General features: G+C 42.9%; 3 protein-coding genes across 3 annotated transcripts; 1 reads left to right on the top strand and 2 right to left on the bottom strand.

Annotated features, from left to right (window-relative positions):
• Positions 1-970: 970 nt before the first annotated feature.
• LOC120644282 lies at positions 971-2,323 on the top strand. The gene is made up of 2 exons (XM_039920876.1): positions 971-1,364; positions 1,734-2,323. The coding sequence occupies exons 1-2, from the start codon at positions 1,134-1,136 to the stop codon at positions 2,106-2,108; spliced, it is 606 nt and encodes a 201-aa protein (XP_039776810.1). The 5' UTR covers positions 971-1,133; the 3' UTR covers positions 2,109-2,323.
• Positions 2,324-17,519: 15,196 nt separating this feature from the next.
• LOC120646237 (putative inactive methylesterase 20) lies at positions 17,520-19,617 on the bottom strand. Its single transcript, XM_039922905.1, has one exon. The coding sequence runs from the start codon at positions 19,604-19,606 to the stop codon at positions 19,094-19,096; it is 513 nt and encodes a 170-aa protein (XP_039778839.1). The 5' UTR covers positions 19,607-19,617; the 3' UTR covers positions 17,520-19,093.
• On the bottom strand, positions 17,689-18,012 carry LOC120645587 (salicylic acid-binding protein 2-like). Its single transcript, XM_039922368.1, has one exon. The coding sequence runs from the start codon at positions 18,010-18,012 to the stop codon at positions 17,689-17,691; it is 324 nt and encodes a 107-aa protein (XP_039778302.1).
• Positions 19,618-24,226: the final 4,609 nt, after the last annotated feature.

The following is a 24,226-nucleotide window of genomic DNA, read 5'->3' as shown; positions in this document are numbered from 1 at the left end:
GCAGAACCGAGCCGAGCCGAGCTGCCCTAGATGCAATGCAAGCTCAGGGGGGATGGACACGCACGAGCCCCGCGCCAGCGCCGTAAATTCCTCCCGACCCCAGCCGCTCGCCACAGGCTGGAGATCCGGTGGAGAGTGACTGAATGCCTTTGCTCGAATCCGCACAATCGCAGCGACATGTCCGATGTGAAGGTTTACCGGTAAACCTCATAAACACAAAAAAAAACATCACATTAAATATTTTGACACATGTATGGAGTACTAAATGAAGTTTATTTATAAAACTTTTTATATGGATGGGATGTAAACCGCGAAACGAATCTAATGAGCCTACTTAATCCATGATTTGCAACATTATTGCTACAGTAATCATCCACTAATTATGAGTGTTGCTACAGTATCATCCACTAATTATGGATTAATTAGTATCATTAGATTCGTCTCGCGATTTACAACTCATATGTACAAAAAAAATTATAAATAGATTTCATTTAGTACTTCAAATTTATAAGATTCTATCAAAAAAATTTTTTGCGTTAGAACTAAACACGGCCCAAATACGCTCCACTCCTACATGCATTTTCTCATCATCTTCTTCGAAGCCAAGCCTGGCAAAAGCTTCTGTGGGTGGGATCCGGGAAGCGCGAGTACACCTGCTACACCGCAGGCGTGTTTTATTGCAGGCGCAGGGTGCTGGCTCTGGCAGCGCCAACAGACTTGATGGCGGCTACCTCCGTAGCAGCCAGTAGCCGCGGCGGCCGGCGGGCGTAATGGCGCGCAGCCGCAGCAGCGGCAGCGGCCGGCCTTCCGGCCAGCTGCGCGCGGAGGGGGCGAGGGCCTTAAATGGGGGCGAGGGGAGGGAGGTGGGAGGAGGGAAGAGGGTGCTCCGAGCTGAGCCCATTTAAGGGCACTCTACTCGCCACGCCTTAAATGCGCAGCACAGGTTGCAACTTGCACCCCCCTCCGTCGGCCGTCGCTGTGGCGTTGGATGCAGCTCATTAATGGCGGAACTCCCCCTCGATCACGGCCTATAAATCCATGGGTGCCCCCGAGCGGCAGAGCCCGGCAGCTTGTGTTGCGCGGGCCATCCATCACCATTACTAGGTTGTAGAGGGAGCTTGCAGTCAAAGGACATGGAGGTGCAGCCGGAGCTGTCGCTGGGGCCGGGGGCGCTGGGGATGCCGGCCGGCTTCGCGGCCGCCAAGGGCTCGAGGAGCTCGTCCTCGGACTCGGACGGCAGCGCTGCCGTCGGGAGGAAGAGGAAGCACTTCGCCTGGGAGGAGGCCGTGTCCCATGCCGGAGACCTGGAGCTCCAGCTCGGCGACCCACTGCCGATGGACTGGGAGCAGTGCCTCGACCTGCATGTGAGCAACTATTTAATCAAAACACACTCTTTGTTACTACTATATCTTGTTTAATTTTAACAGTAAATAAAATGTTTTGCTTCCCAAGGAGGAAAACTGGAAACTAGCAGGCTACTGTGTTTTTAGAAAGCAGAGCATCATCTACGTGGCACAGTCTTCTGCTGAGCTGGCAGAAGAAGCAGAGTACTATTTTAGGCGGTAGAAGTGTAGAACTGGCTGCATGATCCATATATCATAATGATGCTGCTATGTGTTAATACTTAAATACTCAATATAACTTCTTTTTGAGATCTTTTGTTCTGAATTATGCCCAAAGACAGTGTTAACTGAAGCTTAACAAATTGTGTGTGTGCGCTTGTCCTGTGGCAGTCCGGGAGGATGTACTACCTGAACAGGAAGACCATGAAGAAGAGCTGGGTGAGGCCGAGGTCCACCGAGGAGGAGCTGGGAGCCCTGAACCTGGAGCTCAACATCTCCACGGCCCCGTCCGCCGTTGACGGCAAGGCGAGCCGCGTCGCCGCCGCGGACAACGCCAGGAGCATGAGCAACTGCGGTATCGCCTCCGGCGGCCACTTGGTGGCCGTGCCGTGCGCCAACTGCCACCTCCTCGTCATGCTCTGCAAGGCCTCCCCGGCGTGCCCCAACTGCAAGTTCGTGCAGCCGTCGTCGGTGCCGCGGCGGGCGGCGCCTCCCCACCGGCTCGATGCCGGCAAGCCGCTGGAGACCCTGAGCCTCCTGCACTAGCCTGCGCCGTGCAAGGAGGTGGCTAGCTGTAGGAAGGGGAGACGGCAAGTGAAAAGCGAAACTGAAACTTGGTTACTCAATACTAGATGGGGAATGTGTGGGTATAACTGTAACGGTACTGCACATGCTACAATGCTTCAATGCAAGTGAGGCGATCAAGTAGTAATCAATCAAGCGAAAATCATTTTCGATCGACATGACACAGATTAAAATGTGATGATGCTCCTCTCTGCACCGACATAAAAAACTTGAGAAGCTGTACATTCTTGTTCCTTTCTTTACGTAGGGTTGAACACTGACCCCCAAGTGAAAGAATCACCAGTGATTCCTGAGAGAGGCAGATGCAGGATCGGGGGGGCGGTGCTGCTCCTTGTGCTGATGTCCGGATGTCTGGATTCAGGGCTTTGGGCGCCTCATCATGCATGTCATCCCTATCTCTGGACATGGCCACCCATAGCACCGCCAAGAAAAACCAAAGACAGATGATTCATGGGGGGTTGCATGGCTAACGAGTCAACAAGACTATTATGTGATGACCGTACACAAGGCAATGACTGGTAATACGACAACGGATGGACGGCCAGAGCGAAGGCTGCTCGGCTTGTTTGGTGCGCGCCGAATATCGGTCCGTCACCCTGAAATCGGCCATGTTTTGGTAAGGAAATGAACATGGAAACCAACAAAAACTGTATCTCACCGTAATTCTAGTGTAAAAATGAACCAACTATGGGTGTGTTTAGTTTCAAAATTTTTTCCCCAAAAACATCACATCGAATATTTGGACACATGTATGAAGTACTAAATAAAGTCTATTTATAAATTTTTTTGCACAGATGAGTTGTAAATCGCGAGATGAATCTAATGAGCTTACTTAACCTATGATTTGCAACAGTGATACTACAGTAATTATTCGCTAATTATGAATTAATTATATATTAATTAGGCTTATTAGATTCGTCTCGTGATTTACAATCCATCCGTGCAAAAAATTTTGTAAATAAATTTTATTTAATACTCTGAAATATTAAGATTCCGTTTCAAAAAATTTTGGCAAAGTGATCTAAACACAGCCTATGTGCATGATTCATGTGCATGATTCAGATGCATGGGAGCTAAACCTTAAACCAAATGCACAGGTCAATCCGTGCGCTGATTGTCAAGAAAGTTTGGTGGTTTCACTTGCCGGGCCAAGCAGGTTCTTCCAATTTCCAACTCATGCAAGAGATCACTCACTACATTCCGGATCCTGCACAACCTGAGAAGCACAGCAATTAAGGCATTCAGTGTTGGGAAATGGATTAGCCCTAACTAATCAATGCTGGCTATAGGGCGTTAATTCTCTGTTGCTCAATGTAATGGTCCAGGTCAACAGAGGAGTTTAGGAGTCATGTGGAACTGTCTTTTCCATGTAAAACCGCCCGTATTTGCGCCTTGATCATGGCCGCCGACGGCAACAGAACGAATTATCTGAAGTACGAACCTGCTGCACATTATGTTTAACAGAGTGTAGTAATACATACTATTCTATTATCATAAAAGGGATACAAAACTAAAAGTAGTGATGAATTTTGTGGTTACTCTGCATTTTGGAAGCTAACTGAATTTTCTATGAGACAGGAGTATGAAGCATAGACACCTATTCCAAATTTTGCATGTCTTAATCGAACATAACTCCATGATGCATAAAACAGTTTGCTACGGAGTAGATGGTAGTTTGTACTACCTTGGCCTTCGTAATAAAGAGTATTTATGGTTACTAATAAATACTACTCAGTGCTCCACTGTACTAGCACATATTCAATGGCACAACACAACTGCTAGTTCTGTGCATTAAAGCCTTCCATGCATTGGCTTTCTCACTATATTTGTAAATAAACAGAATTCATAAATTATCTTACTGTTGAGTTGTCAATATATGGAACAGAGTTTAGAGCAAGGTTAGGTTTCATCTAAAAGAAACGCAACACAGTACAAAATATAACACCAAGAACTTTGAAGTGGAATATAATCACATAAACTGCCACAACAACAAAAATAGTAAATAATAGAACATATTTTGTTATGCAAGAGAATAGGGAACGAAAACCACTACTACACTGCAAAGAGAGGCTTTGCCAGAAAATAAAAAACTAAAACTAAAAATGATTTTGAAACAACATAGTAATGATGTTAGGAGGTTATCACGGTGGCGACTATGAAATGATATACTAATTCACTAAGTATATTACTCTTTTAAGAAACTCATCCAATGTAAGTGTTTGTAAATGAGTAATAATATCTATCATATATCTTCTTTTTTCTTATTTCTTCTGTAGCTAATATAGTTTCATATGAAATTTTACATAGTACCAACCCGCAATGTGCTTATTAATTGTTTTCTTTTTTGTTCAGAACATCTAATACTTATTTGACTAGCTAATCAGTGTAGTTAATTTGCGCTAGATATTTCCCATATTCATTACAAGTAAACAGACCTACTGTCAGAAAACAAAAATGCCAACATATGGAAAATTTCGCATTAACAGCTTGTATAAACAAGGAGGTAAAGTAAATATGGTCTAGGAATATAACATGCATTGACAGTAAGATATAATTTGTTACGATTTTTCTTTTCCACTTCATAGTCATGATACAATATTGGTAGGTTATAAATATTTCCTCTTGCGCATACATATTATCCATTATGAACCATGGCAGACATCTTTCAGGACTGATCTCTGTTTTATTTGTTTGTGATGATGCATATTCATAGATATATTCAAACTATGATATACTACATAATCCTGACTTGATTACATTAGTGTCAGAGGATTGAAACTTGAAAGGCATCTCAAATCAATGAAATACCTAGTTGACCCTATTCATCATGTACAAATAATTATGCTTCTAGATATTACATATTCAATTTGCAAACCAATTAAGCTTTGAAGAAGCATACAATAGGCCATATAAATATATTTGGGTATACATGATACTGTCCTCAACGGCCACACAGGCTTCTCCATTGCACAAGTAGTTTCTTTGGTTCTCTTCTCTCTCTGCATGTTTTATTCAACATTTTAAAATTATAGGAGCACCTGTGGTGCCTTGAGAATGCTCCGTTCGCATGGTAATTTAGAAGTGCTAAGGTCAAATTCACTTAAAAAATGTGGATCTTGCTTTCTAGATCATGTTTCCCCATAATTTGGACAAAAATATCTTATTACAAAATAGTAGGAGTTGTACTAAGCTTCCCGAGAAGAGAATGATCACAGGATTCTACAGGACAAATGTACAATGCTAGGACAACAAAGAAATTAAAGTGAATGAGGTCTACCCATATGCTGATTCTAGCTATGAGGTACCCATGCTTTCCTGGTAAATTGTTCTTTTCAATGGACCGGCAGAACCAATAATGTGTTTCATGGCAGAGGATGAGAGGAATGAAGCATTCTTGAAACGTTTCTATCACATTGAAAATTGCATCCATCTGACCTCAATTGCAAACAAATGCTCTCAAATATTTCTTCCATAGCTTATGGCACTATAGAATACAAATGAGAAATACATGACACAGAACTGTGGAACAATATGTTCTACTTCATTTCAATGCTATCAGATCTGATCCATGTATGAATGTTCTACTTCATTTGAATGTTATCAAAATGTTTCAACTTCAAATATTTGAATGTTCTACTTCTAGAAAACCTTTGACACATCCATGAATCCTCATTTAACGAAAAATACAATTCTTGCCAGCTATTACTATCTATTCTAGTAAACGCATGTGAACCCCCTTACTTGCATAAATATGGTTTACGGGCCCATAAATTCTACTGGAAGAACCATGAAGACTTCACAGCTTACCAGCCAAACGTGTATGGTCTAAGTAATTGCCTATATCCACATAACCATTCATTTCACATACATGTGAAGAACAATTCAATTTATAATGACTCCATCTGGGTAATATCCCCAATGAGTGCTAACTGCCTCTTGGTAGAAGGCCATTGCTCTGAAATACGAAATCAACATATAATGCGGTGTTCCAATTTCAATGTTGTAGCTAGTTTAGTTTCTTCAGAATGGTTTTCAATTCATCCTTCTCAAAAAACCACTAATCATGGGCTTGGTGGGTCCAATGGTTGGAGTAGATTCAGGAGGGGGGGAGCAGGAGTTGTGAGGTGAGGGAGGAAGAAGGGAGGTCATCTGCGAATGAGCAGAAGGGGGACGTGCAGGTCGGGTGGTGGAAAAAAAGAGAAACACTCATGAGCGGATCTCACCTATCATATTAAAAGTAAGGGGTGAGAGTTAGAGGTTGTTGCGCGAGTTGAGGTTAACAATAAAGATCCCAGAAAGCATAACCCCCTATTCAAGAAGTAGTGGGTTTGATTTGAGAGCTGCTGCAGGTTGCTCTTAGACATTTACATGTCATGATGAATGCGGCTTTCCGTAGGGTGGTTCTGTTCGCGTCTGGTAGCAGCATCTCTCATCTACTGCCCCAAGAGATTCAAATGTCACAGTTCATTAGAGAATCAGGCTGGTGGGCTCAGTGGGCTGTGGCCCACTTTTGTGGTACTGTAGCTGGGCTACAGTATGCACGGAAAACACTATAACGGTCGGGAGTGGGCGGGAGTTTAGGTCAGCTCCAACGTTGTGGCCAATGAGGTGCCAGGAAGAAAGAGAAAGAAGCAAGAAGGGTGGAATACATTTGACTGAAGGTGCTAGCTTAGCAATTGCTAGCTCCGTTATCCTATCCCGGCACTCGGTGCAAAAAGGAGAGAGAAAGGCCCGAGCGCTGCTTGCTCCTGCCGGCTCTGAGCAGCTCCGCCTCCTTGCTGCCACCCCGAGCGTTGTTGCCTCCGCACCAGTCCCGGCCGCCTCGGCCTCCTCGCCGGCCCTGAGCACGTCCATTCGCCCACCGCCCCGAGTTCCTCCATCTCCGCGTCAGGCCTGAGCACCACTGCTCGCCTGCTGCCTCGCTGCACCTCCAAGATCCAGCCGCCCTCCGCCACTCACTGTGGAGCTCGCCTTGAGGCAGCTGACGGGTGGAGCTTCAGCGACAGGAGCAAGTGGGGGCTGGGGGCACCGCTGTCCGCCTCCGTGCGCGACGTGGTGGGCGCTGGCCCGCAACACTGCCGGCGCAGTTGAAGAAGGGGAGGGGGAGAGGTGGGATGCGGAGGAGGGGGAGGTTGGGAAAAGCTGCGGTGGGTCCCAACATAATCTATGGGTGAGGTGCAAGGGGTGCAATACACTGGATCGAATTTTGCTAAGCTATCAGTCATGACGTGGCTTGGTCTTAGCACCACCCTATGTTCCAAACACTAAAGTTGCCCTTAGTCCCATACTGCTAGCTGATGGGTGACTGAGCCAACTTAAATAGCCAGGCTGTCAACACGTAGTAACTCCAGTTGCAACCTTTTACGTGAAGGGAGGACGAAAACGCAAAAGAGTTACGCATAGACGGGTTCACTCAATGTTTAGAGTGGGTCTAAGTCGTGTATTGGGCCTGGGTCATTACAATTGGTACATAGAGCAGGGTCTCGCCATGTCACTGGCGCATACGGGTCAGATGTCTAGGCATGGTGCGCACGACAAGTGTGTCTTGTGTGGACACTGTATGGCACAGTCCCTATCCCAAATTTAGAGGGCTAAGCTAAAAAAAATATACTCCAACAGACCCACTACTTTGGGAGGCCTCCAAAATTCCTTCTCCACCCTCCATTCATGGGGAGACTTTAGGGAGCCATCTATTATAAATTGGAATTGGGGGCTATTGCTAGAGTTGAAAAATATCTAGAAGCCACTGAAATAGAGGGAACACCACTAACATTTAGAAGCTATGATTTTAGAGGCTATTGTTGGAGTTAATCTTAGCTCCTCACTTATTAACCAGCTTCTACATTGTTTCTAATCGGCCGGCCCAAATGTATCCAATGGACGCTGCACGCAAGCCCCAGGCCAAAATGCTGATGGCTTGCTAGCTTGCCCAGTTGCCCTCGAGTCTTTCCAGTTGCCGATCACACAATCAAGCCATCACGACTCGCGCTCAAAATAGATGAAGCGATAGCTGTTGTTCTATTTCACTAGTTTATTAGACTTTAAGTTAGAGTTTTGTACAGGACCCCAATTTATGCCGGCATGCCCTGGGTCGGGGCTGCCTGTGTTCGGAAAGACCACGTGGGTACAAAGGTGTAGGATTCTGGAATGTTGACTGGGCCAAATTTGGAGGGACCCGGTTCTCAATGGCAAAGCAGATGTTAGTATAATTGTATTTTTTGAAGGATGACTTTACTTATCATTTATTTTTTCTCAAAGAAATTTTAAACCATTTTTCATAATTAGATTTTTTTCATGATATCAGAGCTGTGTTACAATTGGTTACAAATTGGTCAAATCATTTAGCTCCAAAAGTACTGTGGCAAAACCACCTGAATTAATCCGGCTCAAGTGCTCTAACTATCACCACAAAGGTAATCCCGGCTAACACGCACTTCAAACGGAGTAATCTGATAGTCCTGTCGGGTAACATCCCGATTTAACCACTGAACTCGGATCGAACAAAGCAACACAAAACTCACACGAAAGCGAGTCCAGAGATTACAACATTCCACAAATTCTTACATCACAGAGTCTAAAACTCAATTATTACAAAACAAGTTCAAAATTTAGAAAGGTACTTGAAGTTCAAATCTAAAGTAGTTCATCAGAGTTTAACAGTAGCGGAAAATAAACGATAGTTCTACTCGACGATACATGATATCACGATGAAGTCCATACATGATATTACTCGGCATTGCCATCATTGGCCGGGGTCGCATCCCACTCCACCGACCAACTAGGAGGTAAAGTACACGGCCATGTCAGCCTAGCAACCATGTCCTCAAAAGTCTCACCTGAAAACAATGTGGAGCCACAAGCATCTAAGAGCAGATCCTTAATTTCAGATTTTAGCCTTCAATATTCTGGTTCAATTAACTATTCTAAGTGAGCAACTAACCAATAGCATACATGGTGGAAAACAATTATCTTTCATCAATTAACAATATTGATCATCATCCATGTTTCACTTCTTATTCTATGTGGCAGAAGTATTAAGCAGTTTCAATAACTGCGAGAAGCGGACGATTCAAATCGAGTTTCTTAACCTTGCAAGGCAAACCTAACACACACGCATGGGAACCGAGTCATACACACAACCTTTTTCCTTTCTTCCCGGGTTGTGGATCAGGGTCACCCTCCTCGAGTACAAGAGGTCCACGAACCACGGAACGAAGCCGAGCGTGGCTGCTCCTGCACTCGCCTTGTGCACATGGGAACGAATTCAAGAGGGTGGAAATAAGTCCACTTGCCAGTCCAATCCGGTATTTGGCTTACCGATTACCATATTTCTCGGCATGTGGTTAGTACGTTCAAACGCTTAACCATCACTATCACACACTGCGGCCTTAGCATTTTTCACTAAGCAGACAGGGCCTCAACAAGTACCATAGCCCCACCCATGGACCATATAGTTGCAGCATGCAATAAATATTCAACTCCTATAAGCTCGCGACTGACAGAATATCACTCGACTTCTACCAAAACATTAGCATAGCCATCTAGCGACCGACACATACTAGTGTTCATATCGTAAGTATCTAGGATCATGCAACTATGGTTTCAATCAACTCCTATAAACTTAAATGCACAAGTAGATAGGAATAATAAGTTGTATAAAGTTAAAAGTAATAGGTCATGCTCCAGGGCTTGCCTTTTGAGCGTAGCTAGCCTTGGGTTCTTCCAAACTTTGGTTCGAGTCTTCAACAGCTTCAGTTTGACTTACTTGGGCTTCTCGCTGCTCACTCTCGGACTCCGGCACCAGCTTGTATGTACCGTCGGCGAGAGTAGTCGTATCTATATGAAATGCACATGCATGAGTTTAAGTGATGATATCAATTCATGATTTAATTCACTCTAAAGTTGTAATCCACTCAAAACCCAAGTTAAAAAGTAAAACACTTTCATCTTCATATCATTGGGCAATCGTTTATAGAGTACTATCTAACACAATTTAGTTCATAAAAGAACTAGGGGTTTGCTGTTTTTCATTTTCTTGATGTTTAGAAATGGCATTTTTCTGAATTGACACTAGAATAAAATGTAAAGACATTAACAAGAGTCATATACACTTTCTGGTGCTGTAAAGTTTATACATGGTACTACTCTGAGTAACACGCTTACTGTGTAAATTTCAGCTCATTTCATGGAGCAGATTAACCATGAAAAATAAAGTAAGCAGCTACTGCTAGAAAAAAAAATAAATTGCACAGGCCAAACCATGCAAGTTCTGGTAATGATAATTTAACTGAGAGTTACTGAACCTATTCTAAGGCTACTATACAGTTTTCAGATTTAAAGGAGCGGTATACAAGGCATGAAAAATAAAACATGATATAGCTGCATAGATCAAAACTAATTTCTACAGACAGTTATACTAAGTTCCAGAGGCTAAAAATTTACTAGCGTTATTATGCGCTTAATGAAAACCTCTGAAAACAGTATTAGACTTTTCTACACAGAGGAACTATTTTTCATGATTTAGTACATTTCTTCATACCCTAAATTAGTTGGACCATTTAGACTTAACTAAAAATTGCCAAACTTTTTATACAGAAACTAGGAACTGAAATAGAGACACAGTATAATTTTGAGCTCATGGAACACATCAGAACAACTTGAAGAAATAAAACTATTTAACCTGGGCATAAAACAAGATCTAAATAAACCTATAGCTAGGCATATCCACTGACCATGAAAACTTTACAAAAGGCCAAACTTCTAGCATTAAACCTACTGACCAAGAATGGCTACCGGCACATGCATTGAACTTGAGATCTAAATAAAGGTGAAATAAATTTGCATTTAAGGTAGAGCAAAAACTACAGAGAAAAAGAAAAAGTGTATGTAACAAAAGTTGTAGACCTAGTTATACAGAACTCAGAATAGTTGAGTTTGCATTTTTTTTCTGATTTTTCTACAATTTGATATCTATTTTACAATCTCACTGCTTTGAATCCAAAACTGGAATACAGGTCTCGCAAATAAGCCCTGGGGTTTTTCCACACTGGACCCGAGAAAGATTAAAAAGCTCACAATGTCACCCTTGGCCGAAGTTCAGGGGAACAGAGGGCGGCGACCGGCCAAAATCCGGCAGATCTAGTCGCCGGTGGCGAGGAGAAGTGGGGGAGGAGCTAGAGGACGCTAATCCCTACCTATTGGTGGGCTTGGACGGGGTTGGGGCGGCCGAAGATGGGCCCTCCACGAAGCAACTGCTCCGGCAATGTTGAATGGCAGCGGCGGCGGTAGTCCAGCGGGTCTGGGCGGCCGGGACCTTGCCGTGGAGATTCGAGGTGAGGTGGGGGACCGATTTCGGGGCCTAGCTCGGGTGGAGGAGGGTCGGAGCAGGGGATGCCATGGCGAGCTCAGCTCGTCGGCGACAATGGCAGGCGGAGGGAGCAGTTCTGGGCGCAAGAGACCCTGGGTTCGATTTCTTTTGGGCCAGGAGTGGAGAGGCAAGAAACGACCTATAGTGACGCGCACAAAGGTGATGCGTTTTTGTTGCGTGTCACCTTTGTGATATGAGTGACGTGCGAAGATGATGCACGTCACCTTTGACCCCTTGGGGGCCTCCCTAAAATGTTGCCTGACATCTTTGTTATGACATAAGTGACGTGAAATATCAAAGCACATCACCTTTATTATAGGTGACAGGCCACATTTATAGTCCATCACCTATAAATTTCATATAGGTGACTGGCAACATTAAATGTGACACCCTAGGTATTTAAAATGCTAAGAAAGAAATATTAAATAGGATATCATGCATAATGAACATAGAATCATGCTTAACAAACCAGAACAATTCAAATTATGCATATGTTTTGAAAACATTGTGTGTGTATGTGTGAATGTGCATGTGTATATGGGCAACATAGTGCTGGTAACTAAATGTTTTATAACTTTTAAATCAATCCAAATATGTCCATAAAATTTTATAGGCATATTCACCATGAAAATACTAACAAATGTCTAATTGAATACTAGGAGTAAAAGTGGCAAAAGTCACATGAAATGACAAGTCGTCCTTTAATTGGTAGTTTTTGAAACTTTGAAATAGTTTACAAACCATTGCTCGAATGAAAAAGTTCCTGAAACAAAAGTTGTAGATATCAAAATTTTGAATAAGTTTGGTATTCAAAAGTTTTTGATTTGACAAAAGGAAATAGGAGAAAAATATGTTTTTACACTCAGGCTCGTGCTCTTTTCTCTTTTCCTGTTAACCAAACTTTCTCCCTTCTCTCGCTGCTCCCTGCCTACCAGCGGAGCCGTGCGCCGGTGCCGCCACCTGACCAGACACTTGGCCGCGCCACGGGTCAAACCACCCCCAGCGCCCCCGGTTTCGACCCAAACTGCCCCCCTGGCACCTCGAGAGTGCGCCACGCACCCCCACCACTCCCCTGCTCGCCACGCTGCCGCGCGCCACCGCAGCGCCTGGACGCCGCGCCGTCGAGCCACCCCAGCCGCATAGTCCTCCCCCAGGCAGCGCAATTGCGTCCCCAGCTCTCCCTCCCCTTCCTGTGCCTATAAAACGAGCCCCCAGCCCCTCGAGCGCCCAGAACCGACCGCCCCTCCATGAACGCCAGCGAGCTCGAGCTCACTGTGGCACTGCCTCTCCGGCACTCTCCCTCCCAAATCAAGCTCACTAGCATGACCCCCCACCTTCCACTGAAGCCCCCAAGCCCGGCCGCCCCACCCCTTCGCCGCCGGCGAGCCACCACCGCGGCACAGAGCCGCCGCCGCCGCCGCCCCTCCACGCGGTGCCACCGCCACAGGCCGCCCGGACTCCAATCCCGGCACCCACAGGTGCGGCCCGACCTCCTCTATCTCCTCCACCCCAGGCCCCTGCCGCCGGCGAGCCTCCTCGCCGAAATCCAGCCGGAACCGCCGCCCCTGTTCTTCCCCAACCGGCCAAGGACCCCTTTGTAATTTAAAAACTGGATTCCAGGGGCTAGAACAAAAAATGTGCATGAACATTTATCTGTGAATTTTTAAATTCGATAACAATTCATAGAAAATCATAAAACGCAAATTCTGCTGTTCTAGAATCCTTGCAACAAACTCTACAACTTTCTCCACATGGCCATGATCTGAATCTGAATAGTTTTAGCTTGGTTTATAAATCTAGATTAAATAGGATATAAATATTCTAGGAGTTCTACTCAGTTGCTATAGCTGATTTTTGGCTAGATGTTACCTCTTGCAATGTTTAGCTCTGTGTAAAAATTTGAGCACCAATGGACACCTATAACTAGATGAAATCCTACATCTTGCTAGATCTAGCATAGCACTTTATATATTATTTCTGGATGTTCTGTTAGGGTAATGTGCATAAAACTTTTTCCATGACCTTAGAGTACTAAATTAACACTAATGCCCAAGGTTGGTTATTTTTAGATCTGTGTAGATATATCTATAATTTAATCCTTAGAAATGCCACTATATTTTGGTATATAGTTGTATTACCTGGAAAAATCTGAAATTTGTACCATTACTTAGTCTTGAGTAGATGAACCTGCATGCCAAGTTTAAGGGTCAAATACTGAGTAGAAATAAAGATACATTTAGCTCATGATGTTCCTATGTCTAGCTTGTTTATTTTGCACTGGCCATTATACTGTATGTTGGTAGATGAAAGTTGCACAGAATCACATACTAGTTGTGTAGATGCTCCACAAAAAGTTTAGGAGTTATTACTTAAAAGAATCTAGCTCGAATGTTTATGCATATCTTTAGATGAATAAATGCCACACTAGAGATATAGCTAGATATAAATACTGATATTTTTATTGAAGTATGCTCATGCTTAGTGTAGGGTCTAGTAAAACTTTGAGAGCCAGAAACACCCTATAACTCTCTGTATATTTTAGTCTTGTTATATGTGAGTTAAGTTTGTCAAAATTATTGTTCCTGATTCGTACTTAAAAAATTTTGGTAACTTTATAGTATATTAAGCATCATGTTTAGAGCACTCTGTAAAATTTTGGGCTCCATTACTGTTGTAGTTTATTCTGTATAAATTCATCTTGATATTGGAATTTTCTGTTTAATGTATTTTTCATGCCTAGATGCTTTACTTTTTTTTGCTGAAACTTTTACTACATTCTCCTAATCAGATTTAATACACTGTGTAAAATTTGTAGCACCAGAAATTGTTCTTAGATCATGAAATGAAATTGTCAAATGTTCGTATGATTTTTTTTTACTTGAAATAAAAACGACCCACCCAACTCACTTTATGAAGTTAAGTTAATTTAAGAACTACGCGATAAACGATTGCCCAAGAAATTATAACTAACTTGTTTCATAAAAAAACTGATGTTTTGTTGGGCTACAATTTTATAGTGAAGGAAAGGATAAATTATTGTCATCTAAGTAACATGAACACTTTGCTTTCATATAGAGTCGACGACTCTCATCGCCAGAACGAACGAGTTGGTGCCGGAGTCCGAGAATGAACTATATGAAGCTCAAGCTAATCTAACTAAGTTGTCTAAGACCCGAACCAATGTTCGGAAGAGCCCAAGGCTAATTTTTGCCTAGGAAGGCAAGCCCCGGTGCATTTGAATGCCTACTATTTTTAAATATATGCAATCTATATTGTAATTTATTTATCTGTGCATTTAAGTTTTCAGGAGTTGACTGCAACCATAGTTGGATGATCCTAGATACCCATGTACTGTTTACCACTAGTTAAGCTCGACTAGATGCTCTGCTAATTATGACTGGTAAAAGTCGAGTAGTTTCCTGCTATTCGTGAGATAATAGGTTCTGACTGGTTTATCACATACTGCAATCATAAGGCTTACGGGCAGGGTCATGGGATGATATTTATGGTTGAGACCCCGTCGGTTTAGTGAAAATATACTAAGGCCGCAGTGTGTGGTAGCTTTGTTAAGCATTTGAACGTACTAGCCACATGCCGAGAAATATAGTAATCGGTAAGCAAATTACCTGATGAGACCGTGAAGTGGACTTTACTTTCACCCTCTTTGAATGAAGTTCTCATGCGGCCAATATGCGGGCGCAGAGTAGTCGTACTCTGTAGTCGAGGTGGGTGACCCTGATCCACGAGCCGGAAAGAAAAGGAAAATGTTGTGTGGGTGACGTCTCTCCCCATGCATGTGTGTTAGGTCTACCTTGCAAGGTTAAGAAACCCGATTCGAATCATTCCGCCGCTCACGGACAATGAGATTGCTTAACACTTTTGCCACATAGAGTAAGAAAGGAACAATGATGATGATGATAAATATTGATGGATGATTAATTATTTCTCCAACATAGATAATTAGAGATAGATGATTATCTAGAATGATTAATTGAACTAGAATTATGAAAGCTAAAATCTAAAAGTAAGGACCTACTATTAGTTGCTTTTTCGGTAAAATAAACCTCTCAAGCCAAAAAGTCTTGCATGTCTAGATAAGTTGGCTAAGTTATACCAATAGTCGGGTAAGTCTTGCTGAGTATTAGTATACTCAGTCTTGCTTGTGGTTTTTTTTCAGGTGATATCTTCGAGGATATGGTTGATGTCATGTACGGGCTTTATCATGACGTCTTGTTTCGTCGCTAGACTATCATTTATTTCCGCTACAATAAAGAACTCTGATGATCTCTTTTATGATTCAAAAGTATTTTTTGAATTTGAACTTGGTCTGTAATAAATTTATGATGTACTTTGTGATGTAATAAATTTGGAATGTTGTAATCTCTGGACTCGCCTTCGTGTGAGTGTTCTGCAAGCTTTGGGTTCGATCGAAGCATAGGTGGTTTCATCGGGACTTTACCCGACAGAGCTGTCGGATTACTCCGTTTGAAGTGTGTGTTAACCCGTATTGCCTTTATGGTGATGGTTAGCGCACTTGAGCCGAATAAGGTTAGTATAGGTGACGGGCTTTGACAAGTCAAAAGTGACGGGCATCATCAAAGCACGTCACCTTTATGATGACATAGGTGATGTGTAACATCAAGGCGCATCACCTTTGTGACTTTTTATAATATTTAAACACACGATTTTAAAAAATTCAAATTATCTCAGATTAAAAAACGGTCTATACAAAAGTTGTAGGTCTCAACCAGATCTACAACTTTGTAGTTGAAATTTTTTTCGGTTGAGATTGTTTTGGCACCCAAATACGTGATTTAAATTTTGAATTTCAAGTTTTCAAAATTTTCAGATGACCTCAGATGGAAAAAATATATATATATAAAAGTTGTATGTCACGACCAGATCTACAACTTTGTAGTTCAAAAGATTTTCATTTGATATCGTTATAGTTGTGAAATGGGTTATACAAGACATTTGAAAGTGATGATAAAAGGAAAGTATCTTATTGTTAGTCACATGTGATGGTGTAGCCTAGTAGTAGGGAAGGGTACGCGCGAGGCTAAGGTTGTGGGTTCGACTCCTGGTAACGGTAGAAAAAATCGCAAGCATATTGGCGCAAAAAAGCGCGGGACTTGCGACTTGAGACGCGAGTGCGGTGGGAAAAAGAAAATATTTTTATTTTTGTTCATACTAAAAATATTTATTTTAATACGCAAAAGAATAATGCCCGTCACCTATGTGTTGACATAGGTGACGGGCTAAGACTACCATAGGTGACGGGCTAATACTGAGGCCCATCACCTTTGTGGTGCATAGGTGACGTGCTGAAGTCCATTAATTTTGAATAGTCATCAGTGACGTGATAAAGGTCCGTATATCCGTCACTTTAGAGAGATAATGCCCGTCTATAGGTCTTTTTTTACATAGTGAGGGGAGGGTGAGGAGCGGAGGAGGCTTATCCACGAAGCATCTGGGCAAGGCACGGGTGAGGCCGGGAGAGCGCTCAGCATTGCCGTCGTCGGGGCGTGTGGCGCGGTGGCCGACAGAGGGGCGGCACCTCGTGGCAAAGCTTGCAGCTGCATCGAAGGGCGCCGGCCAGGTGGCCGGCGACCTCTGCTCATTGAAACTTGAAAATTTTTTAATACGGAAGTTTTAGAAAATTCAAAATTCTACAATTTTCATTTCAGGCACAAACTCATTTGAAGCCTAGTTTAGGAGTTAAATTTAAATGTTCGATGATTGCCCTATTCAAGTTCAAATTCAAATTTTGCTTCAATTTCTGTGTAGCAGCTTGAAATTTCTTGAACATGAAAGTTGTTCGACATTCGAAACCCTACAACTTTAGTTTTAGACAAAAGTTCATTTGAGCAAAGATTAAAAAGTTATTTTCAAAGCATGTTTGTTAAGATTCGAATTTATTCATCATTTCATGGTGATGGTGAACAAACATATTTGCACCCTATCCTAGATGTATTGTACTCACTAGTACTTGCACACATACACATACACTTAAGTACACAACAATGCTTTTAACTTCATTTTCTTTTTTGATGCAATTTTAACTTCATTTTCCTTGGTTCATGATGCATGATGCTGGGTTTAAGTTTTTATATTTAGCAGATTAAACACCTGGTGTGTCACAGCTTCATCCTCGGTAGCCATCGCCACGATTGATCAATTGTATTTTGCAACGATGTCGACAATGCACTGCACGATGTCATCGGGCGCGGAGAGCATAGCCATGTGATCCGCGCCGTCAATCTCCTTCACCTCATCCACCGGGTTGTTGGACACCATCCACCTCTGGAACTCCTCGGACAGCGTCCGGTCTTGCTTGCAAACGATGTACACCTTGCGCACGGAGCCGTAGCAATCCATGGAGAGGGCTTCCATCAACTGCAGGTCTTCGAGGAACACCGAGCCGATTCTCATGAGAGATTTCGCTAGTGTGATGTCCCGCAAATAAGTAGTTAGTGGACGTAGCTTTAGTACCGGCATGTTTTGTCTGGTTACCAGAGACTTTGCATAGGGAAACAACCAAATTCATTGCGGAAACTATATATTTTTAAGAAATTGAATAATGCAATTGACATCATACGTTTACTATTTGTGTTACTCGATCTCTCTGTTCGAAATTAGAAGGCTCAATTCAATTTGACAAGTCTTTGGCCATCAATTACAATATTATATAAAAAATTTTAGAACACAATTGTTGTTATTTGCATTCAGAAATATTTATTTATAATTATTTATAGTTATTTTTTCTAAAAAACTAGCACAATCGTAAGTAGTAAAGGCACCTCTTTGGAGCAGAGTTGGTAGTAGGGGCGGAGACAGGGGGACGGACAGGGGCCTGGCCCCCATGGTCCACAAATTTATATTAGAAATTTAACTTTTGATGAAAAAATCAACTTCCTGGCTCCGCCCCTGGTTGGTAGACGTTCTGTTCGGTGAAATGCGGCCCGAACATGAAGGAAGCAGGAAGCTTGGCTTCTCCGTCTTGGGGTTTCATCTCATTATCATTCTGGGACTCCGGGTTGGCGCCCTTGGCATGCTTCAAGGGAGAAGAATAACTAACAGTTTTTTTCAGATCGCCAGAATTAATGATCTGTGTCTATCATTTATGTAAAAAAGGTTTACTCTTTGTTTTGCTAAATGCAGAATATGTGTACAAAATATTTGCCACACTTTTGATTGTTTTACAGCCCCTTACCTCTGCACCTTGTACTATGACATGCCTAACAACAGCAATATTATTTTGACCTTGAACAAACCCATAATATTTCTAAGTGAAAATTTATCACACCTTTTTATCAGCATTAGTATTTTTTTAATTATTAGATGTTCTACCATTATTCTAGATTTTATTTCCTTCAGTAAAAAGTTAATTTCATAAAAATACAACTATCCCACTACAAGTTCTAGGTTTTCATACTTAGAGGCAAACAGTTATTTTTTGGTGGCAAATGACTAGTTGAGGTCTTCATAGTTCTGCACCATTTTTTTTCTATCTATAGATGTGTACCAGGATTTGAACCCTATTCGTCCACCACCATCACACGAGAAGTGCTATCATGTATTACACGGAGAAAATTACAGTTTTTACACTAAAAATATACTGTTTCTTGATCTCGGCCACTGTAAATATAATCTCGACGCAAAGACCAAAACGTATATTTACCTGCAGGAGCACGTGCCCCGGCGGCGACGTGCAGTCCGGCATGAAGGCGCACAGAAACACCGCGGCGGCGACCTTGTCGGGGAACTCCTCCGCGGCGAGCGCGACGCTGAGGCCCCCGAGGCTGTGCCCCACGACGACCGCCCTCTCCCGGTCAGGGAGCGACCGGAGAGCGTCCAGCAGCGGGGCCGAGTAGTCCCGGAACGTGAGCACCTCGCGCAGCCGGCGGTCGTCGACTCCCGACGCCGCGAGGTCGGGCGCCACGACGCGGCCGGCGGCCAGCGGCCGCAGGCGTCGCAGCCGCGCCGCTACCTTGTACCAGCACCAGCCGCCGTGACAGACGCCGTGGACGAGGAAGATGTGTGTGGCGCCGGTACAGCCGCTCCTCACCGTAGTGGCCGCCGGCTCCGCCATGGGTGCCTTGTGTGGAGAGCCGCACGCGGCACGCGCCGTTGTGACTCGTGAGCTCGTGCTCACGAGACGATTTTAACCTGCGGCCGCCGGTGTCAATGGCCCTCCTCCAATTCGAATGCGACAAGTCTTTTCCCCTGCTAAAATATTGAAATTAAAAGTGGAGGGGGCGGCTAACATGGAAAGCTCAGTTTCATGGATGGATTAGTACAAAAATTAGAATACAAGACGAAGGATCCAAGGTGGTTGCTCACTACTAGAAAACAGGCCAAATGTCCTGGCCAAAATTACCAGCGGCTATTGCAACCGGTACTAATGCCACACATCAGTACCGGCGGCAAAAGCAGCTGATACCTTTGGCCAGCGGCGATCAAAGGTAAGATGTTTGGTACCGGTTAAAGCATCACCCGGTACCAAAACTTCAATATAGGAACCGGTTAGTGCCACCAACCGGTACCAAAAGCACAAAGAGGAATAGGTACCAGTTGGTGGAACCAACCGGTGCCTAAAGGGTGGACAATGGCACCGGATTTTGCCATGGTCCGGTGCCGCCACGTGCCCACAACAAAGGCACCGATTAGTAACATCAACCGGTGCCTATGCCTTTTGTTTGGCACCGGTTGTTGAGCACCAACCGGTGCCTTTGAGCCATGCCTATAAATAATCCAACCCCTCCTCCCTCCAAACTGCCGTGAACTGTTCATGGCAGCTGAGTGAGGGGAGGGGAGGCGAATTTTTGTTTTTTTTCCCAAAAAAAGTTAGTTATTTTTCTCCACAACTTAGCAATTGGTTTTTAGAAGCAGTTATCATTTTATTTATTTGATAAATGAATAGTATCTATTTATTATAGTTATAAGCATTATCAATTATATATTTGAATTCAAATTTATTATAGTATGAATGTACTATTTGTACACTACAATGATGTATATAAATGTATTGTGGACCTAAATGAGTCGGCAATGGATGTACATGGCCGATCAGCGTTCAAAGGAGTTCATTGATGGCGTGCATGAATTCATAGAAGCGGCCGAGAAACACAAGTATGGCGGTTTCGTTCGTTGTCCATGCAATTTCTGTAAGAATGAAAAGGATTACTCATCATCAAGAACCATCCATATTCACTTGTTCAATAGTGGTTTCATGCCGAACTACTATGTTTGGACCAAGCATGGCGAAAGAGGAATTGTGCTGGATAATAATGTAGAAGAAGAGGACAGGATTCCTGACTTTGCAGCCAATTATAATTCCTTTCTCAACGACACTGCAATGGGTGAGCCTGAAGAAGATACTGAAGGATACGTTGTAGAAGATGATCTTGGTCAGATGCTGCGCGAAGCTGAGGAAGGTTGCGAAACAGAAAAGGAATCGAGAGATCTGAAGCGTATGTTGGAGGACTACAGAACATTGTTGTACCCTGATTGCAAACAAGACCAAAAGAAGTTGGGTACCCCATTGGAATTATTGCAATGGAAGGCATCAAATGGTTTGTCTTACAAGGGATTCGAGGAGTTGCTGAAACTTATAAAAAAATTACTCCCTGAGGGTAACTCCTTGCCGGAGACAACATACGAGGCAAAAAAGTTGTTTGTCCTTTAGGATTAGAGGCACAAAAGATACATGATTGTCCTAATGACTGCATCCTATATCGAGGTGAGTATGAAAATTTGGATTCATGCCCTGTATGCAACGCATGCCGGTATAAGATCCCTCGAGATGATCTAGGCGACGTTGAGGGGATGCGTGTCAAGAAGAGGGTGCCTGCCAAGGTGATGTGGTATTTTCCTCTAATACCACATCTGAAACATTTGTCCATGAACAAAACGAATGCTAAATTGATGCGATGGCACAAAGAAGAACGTAAGCAAGACAATATGTTGAGACACCCCGCTGATGGGTCGCAGTGGAGAAAAGTGGACAGAACATTCCCAACATTTGCAAATGAAGCGAGAAATATAAGGATCGGCTTAAGTACGGATGGCATGAATCCTTTCGGTGAGCAGAGCAGTGGTCATAGTACCTGGCCTGTAACACTCTGTATATACAACCTTCCTCCCTGGTTGTGTATAAAGCGGAAATTCATTATGATGCCGGTGCTTATCCCCGGCCCGAAGCAACCCGGTAACGATATAGATGTGTATCTGAAACCACTGATTGAGGATCTTCTATTGTTGTGGAAAGATGAGGGTGTTCGTATGTGGGATGCGCATACAGAGGATCATTTTAACCTACGTGCATTGCTTTTCGTAACCACCAACGATTGGCCAGCACTAAGTAACCTCTCCGGACAATCCAATAAGGGTTATAGGGCATGCACCCATTATTTAGAAGAAACCGACAGCATGTACCTCAAGCACTGTAGGAAGATCGTGTATATGGGTCATCGTCGATTTCTTCCGATCAAGCACCCATTAAGGAGGAGGCATGCTCACTACGATGGAAAGGCAGATCATCGTACCAAGCCTAGGCACCGTTGTGGGAAAATAGTGTTTGAAATGGTCAAAGATATCAAAATAGTATTCGGAAAAGGACCCAACAGCAAATCAGTGCAGAGTGATGACGGATGTGCACCTATGTGGAAGAAGAAGAGTATTTTTTGGAAGTTACCTTATTGGGAAGTCTTAGACGTCCGCCACGCAATGGATGTGATGCACCTAACAAAAAATCTTTGTGTGAACCTTCTAAGTTTCCTTGGTGTCTACGGTAAGGCAAATGATACATTGGAAGCGCAACAAGATCTTCAACGTATGAAACAACGGGCCGCCCTACATCCAGAAAAAATGGATAAATGACGTCATTATCTAGGTCCTGCGTGCTACACTCTTAGTAAGGAAGAGAAGCAAAGTATGTTCGACTGTTTGAACAGTATCAAGGCCCCATCAGGCTACTCTTCGAATATAAAGAGGCTACTGAACTTGAAAGAGAAGAAATTCGCACACGTAAAGTCCCATGACTGTCACGTGTTGATGACGCAATTGATTCCAATTGCACTTAGAGGTATTCTACCAGCTAATGTTCGAGCAACAATCATAAAGCTATGCGCATTTCTCAACACAATTTCTCAGAAGGCAATCGATCCATCGAGTTTAAGCAGGCTACAAAAGGATGTTGTCCAAAATTTAGTCAGTCTTGAAATGATATTTCCTCCATCATTATTCAATATTATGACGCATCTTCTAGTTCACCTGGTCAAAGAGATTGGTATTCTCGGTCCTGTTTTCTTTCATAATATGTTCCCTTTTGAACGATACTTTGCAGTACTAAAGAAATACGTTCGTAATCGGGCTCGTCCAGAAGGAAGCATTGCAAAGGGTTACGTCACAGAGGAGGTCATTGAATTTTGTGTTGACTATGTGGAAGAACTCTGCCCAATTGGGATTCCAGTATCACGTCATGAGGGGCGGCTGATTGGAAAGGGCACACTTGGAAGAAAATCAGTAAATGCCACAGATCATGCCACGTTGAGCAAAGCACATCTCACAGTTCTGCAACAATCAGCCTTGGTGGCTCCATACATGGAGAAGCACATGCAAATTGTGCGAAGTATATACCCTTTGAAGTCTGAGATATGGATTACAAAACATCATAACGATACATTCGCCACCTGGTTGCATAAGGAAGTCATGGCCAACGATCAAATTCATGAGCAGCTAGCTTGGCTGGCCAGGGGTCCGGCAAATTCAATCCTGATGTACCAAGGATATGAAATTAATGGTTACACATTTTATACAAGAGCCCAAGATAACAAGAGCACCAATCAAAATAGTGGTGTTCGTATAGATGCCACCGACTCTAGTGGCCAAACGAATTCATATTTTGGTTACATTGAAGAGATCTGGGAACTCGACTATGGGCCGTTGAAGATACCTCTATTTCATTGTCAATGGGTTAAACTCACAGGAAAAGGTGTCGATATCGACGAGTACGGAATGACAACGGTAGACCTCAAAGAGCTTGGCTATCGAGACGAACCATTCGTCCTAGCTAAAGATGTCACTCAAGTTTTCTATGTGCAGGACATGTCTAGCAAAATGAGAAAGGACAAGTCGAGGAATAAATCAAGTTTTGTAGGTGCCGGAGATGAGGCAAAGCGCCATATTGTTCTGGCAGGAAAAAGAAAAATTGTGGGAGTCGACGATGTCACAGATGAAGAAGAATACAATAAGGTTGAAGATATGACTCCGTTCGCAGTGGAGGTTGACACAAGTATTCTTTTAGCTGAAGAGGAGGCTCCGTACGCATGTCATGATCATAATGAAGGGACGATTGTTAAGCGAACAATCGTTAATATTCCCTTAGTTGAATGATTATGTCTTGTAATATTTTCTGTGAACATTATTAGATTTCTTATGCAATTATTTGATTTATTATGAAATTAAAATGATTAGTTATGCACCTAAATGATTTATCATGTAGTATTTAGAATTATTTTGCATTTAAATAATTTATTATGCAATTATTTGATTTATTATGCAATTAAAATAATTAGTTATGCAACTAAATGATTTATTATGTAGTAATTAAAATTATTGTACATTTAAATAATTTATTAGGCAATTATTTGATTTATTATGCAATTAAAATAATTATTTTTGCACCTAAATAATTTATTATGTAGTAATT

The sequence above is a fragment of the Panicum virgatum genome, chromosome 8K, assembly GCF_016808335.1.
Source record: "Panicum virgatum strain AP13 chromosome 8K, P.virgatum_v5, whole genome shotgun sequence".
Taxonomy (NCBI): domain Eukaryota; kingdom Viridiplantae; phylum Streptophyta; class Magnoliopsida; order Poales; family Poaceae; genus Panicum; species Panicum virgatum.
This window is presented reverse-complemented; position numbering and strand designations above follow the sequence as displayed.

What these genes read in the sequence shown, in the direction of transcription:
- LOC120646237 (XM_039922905.1), bottom strand. Translation starts at nt 19,606, where the DNA reads ATGGCGGAGCCGGCGGCCACTACGGTGAGGAGCGGCTGTACCGGCGCC.
- LOC120645587 (XM_039922368.1), bottom strand. Translation starts at nt 18,012, where the DNA reads ATGCCGGTACTAAAGCTACGTCCACTAACTACTTATTTGCGGGACATC.
- LOC120644282 (XM_039920876.1), top strand. Translation starts at nt 1,134, where the DNA reads ATGGAGGTGCAGCCGGAGCTGTCGCTGGGGCCGGGGGCGCTGGGGATG. An exon ending in AGCAGTGCCTCGACCTGCAT is followed by an intron (nt 1,365 to 1,733) that starts GTGAGCAACTAT and finishes GTCCTGTGGCAG; the next exon opens with TCCGGGAGGATGTACTACCT.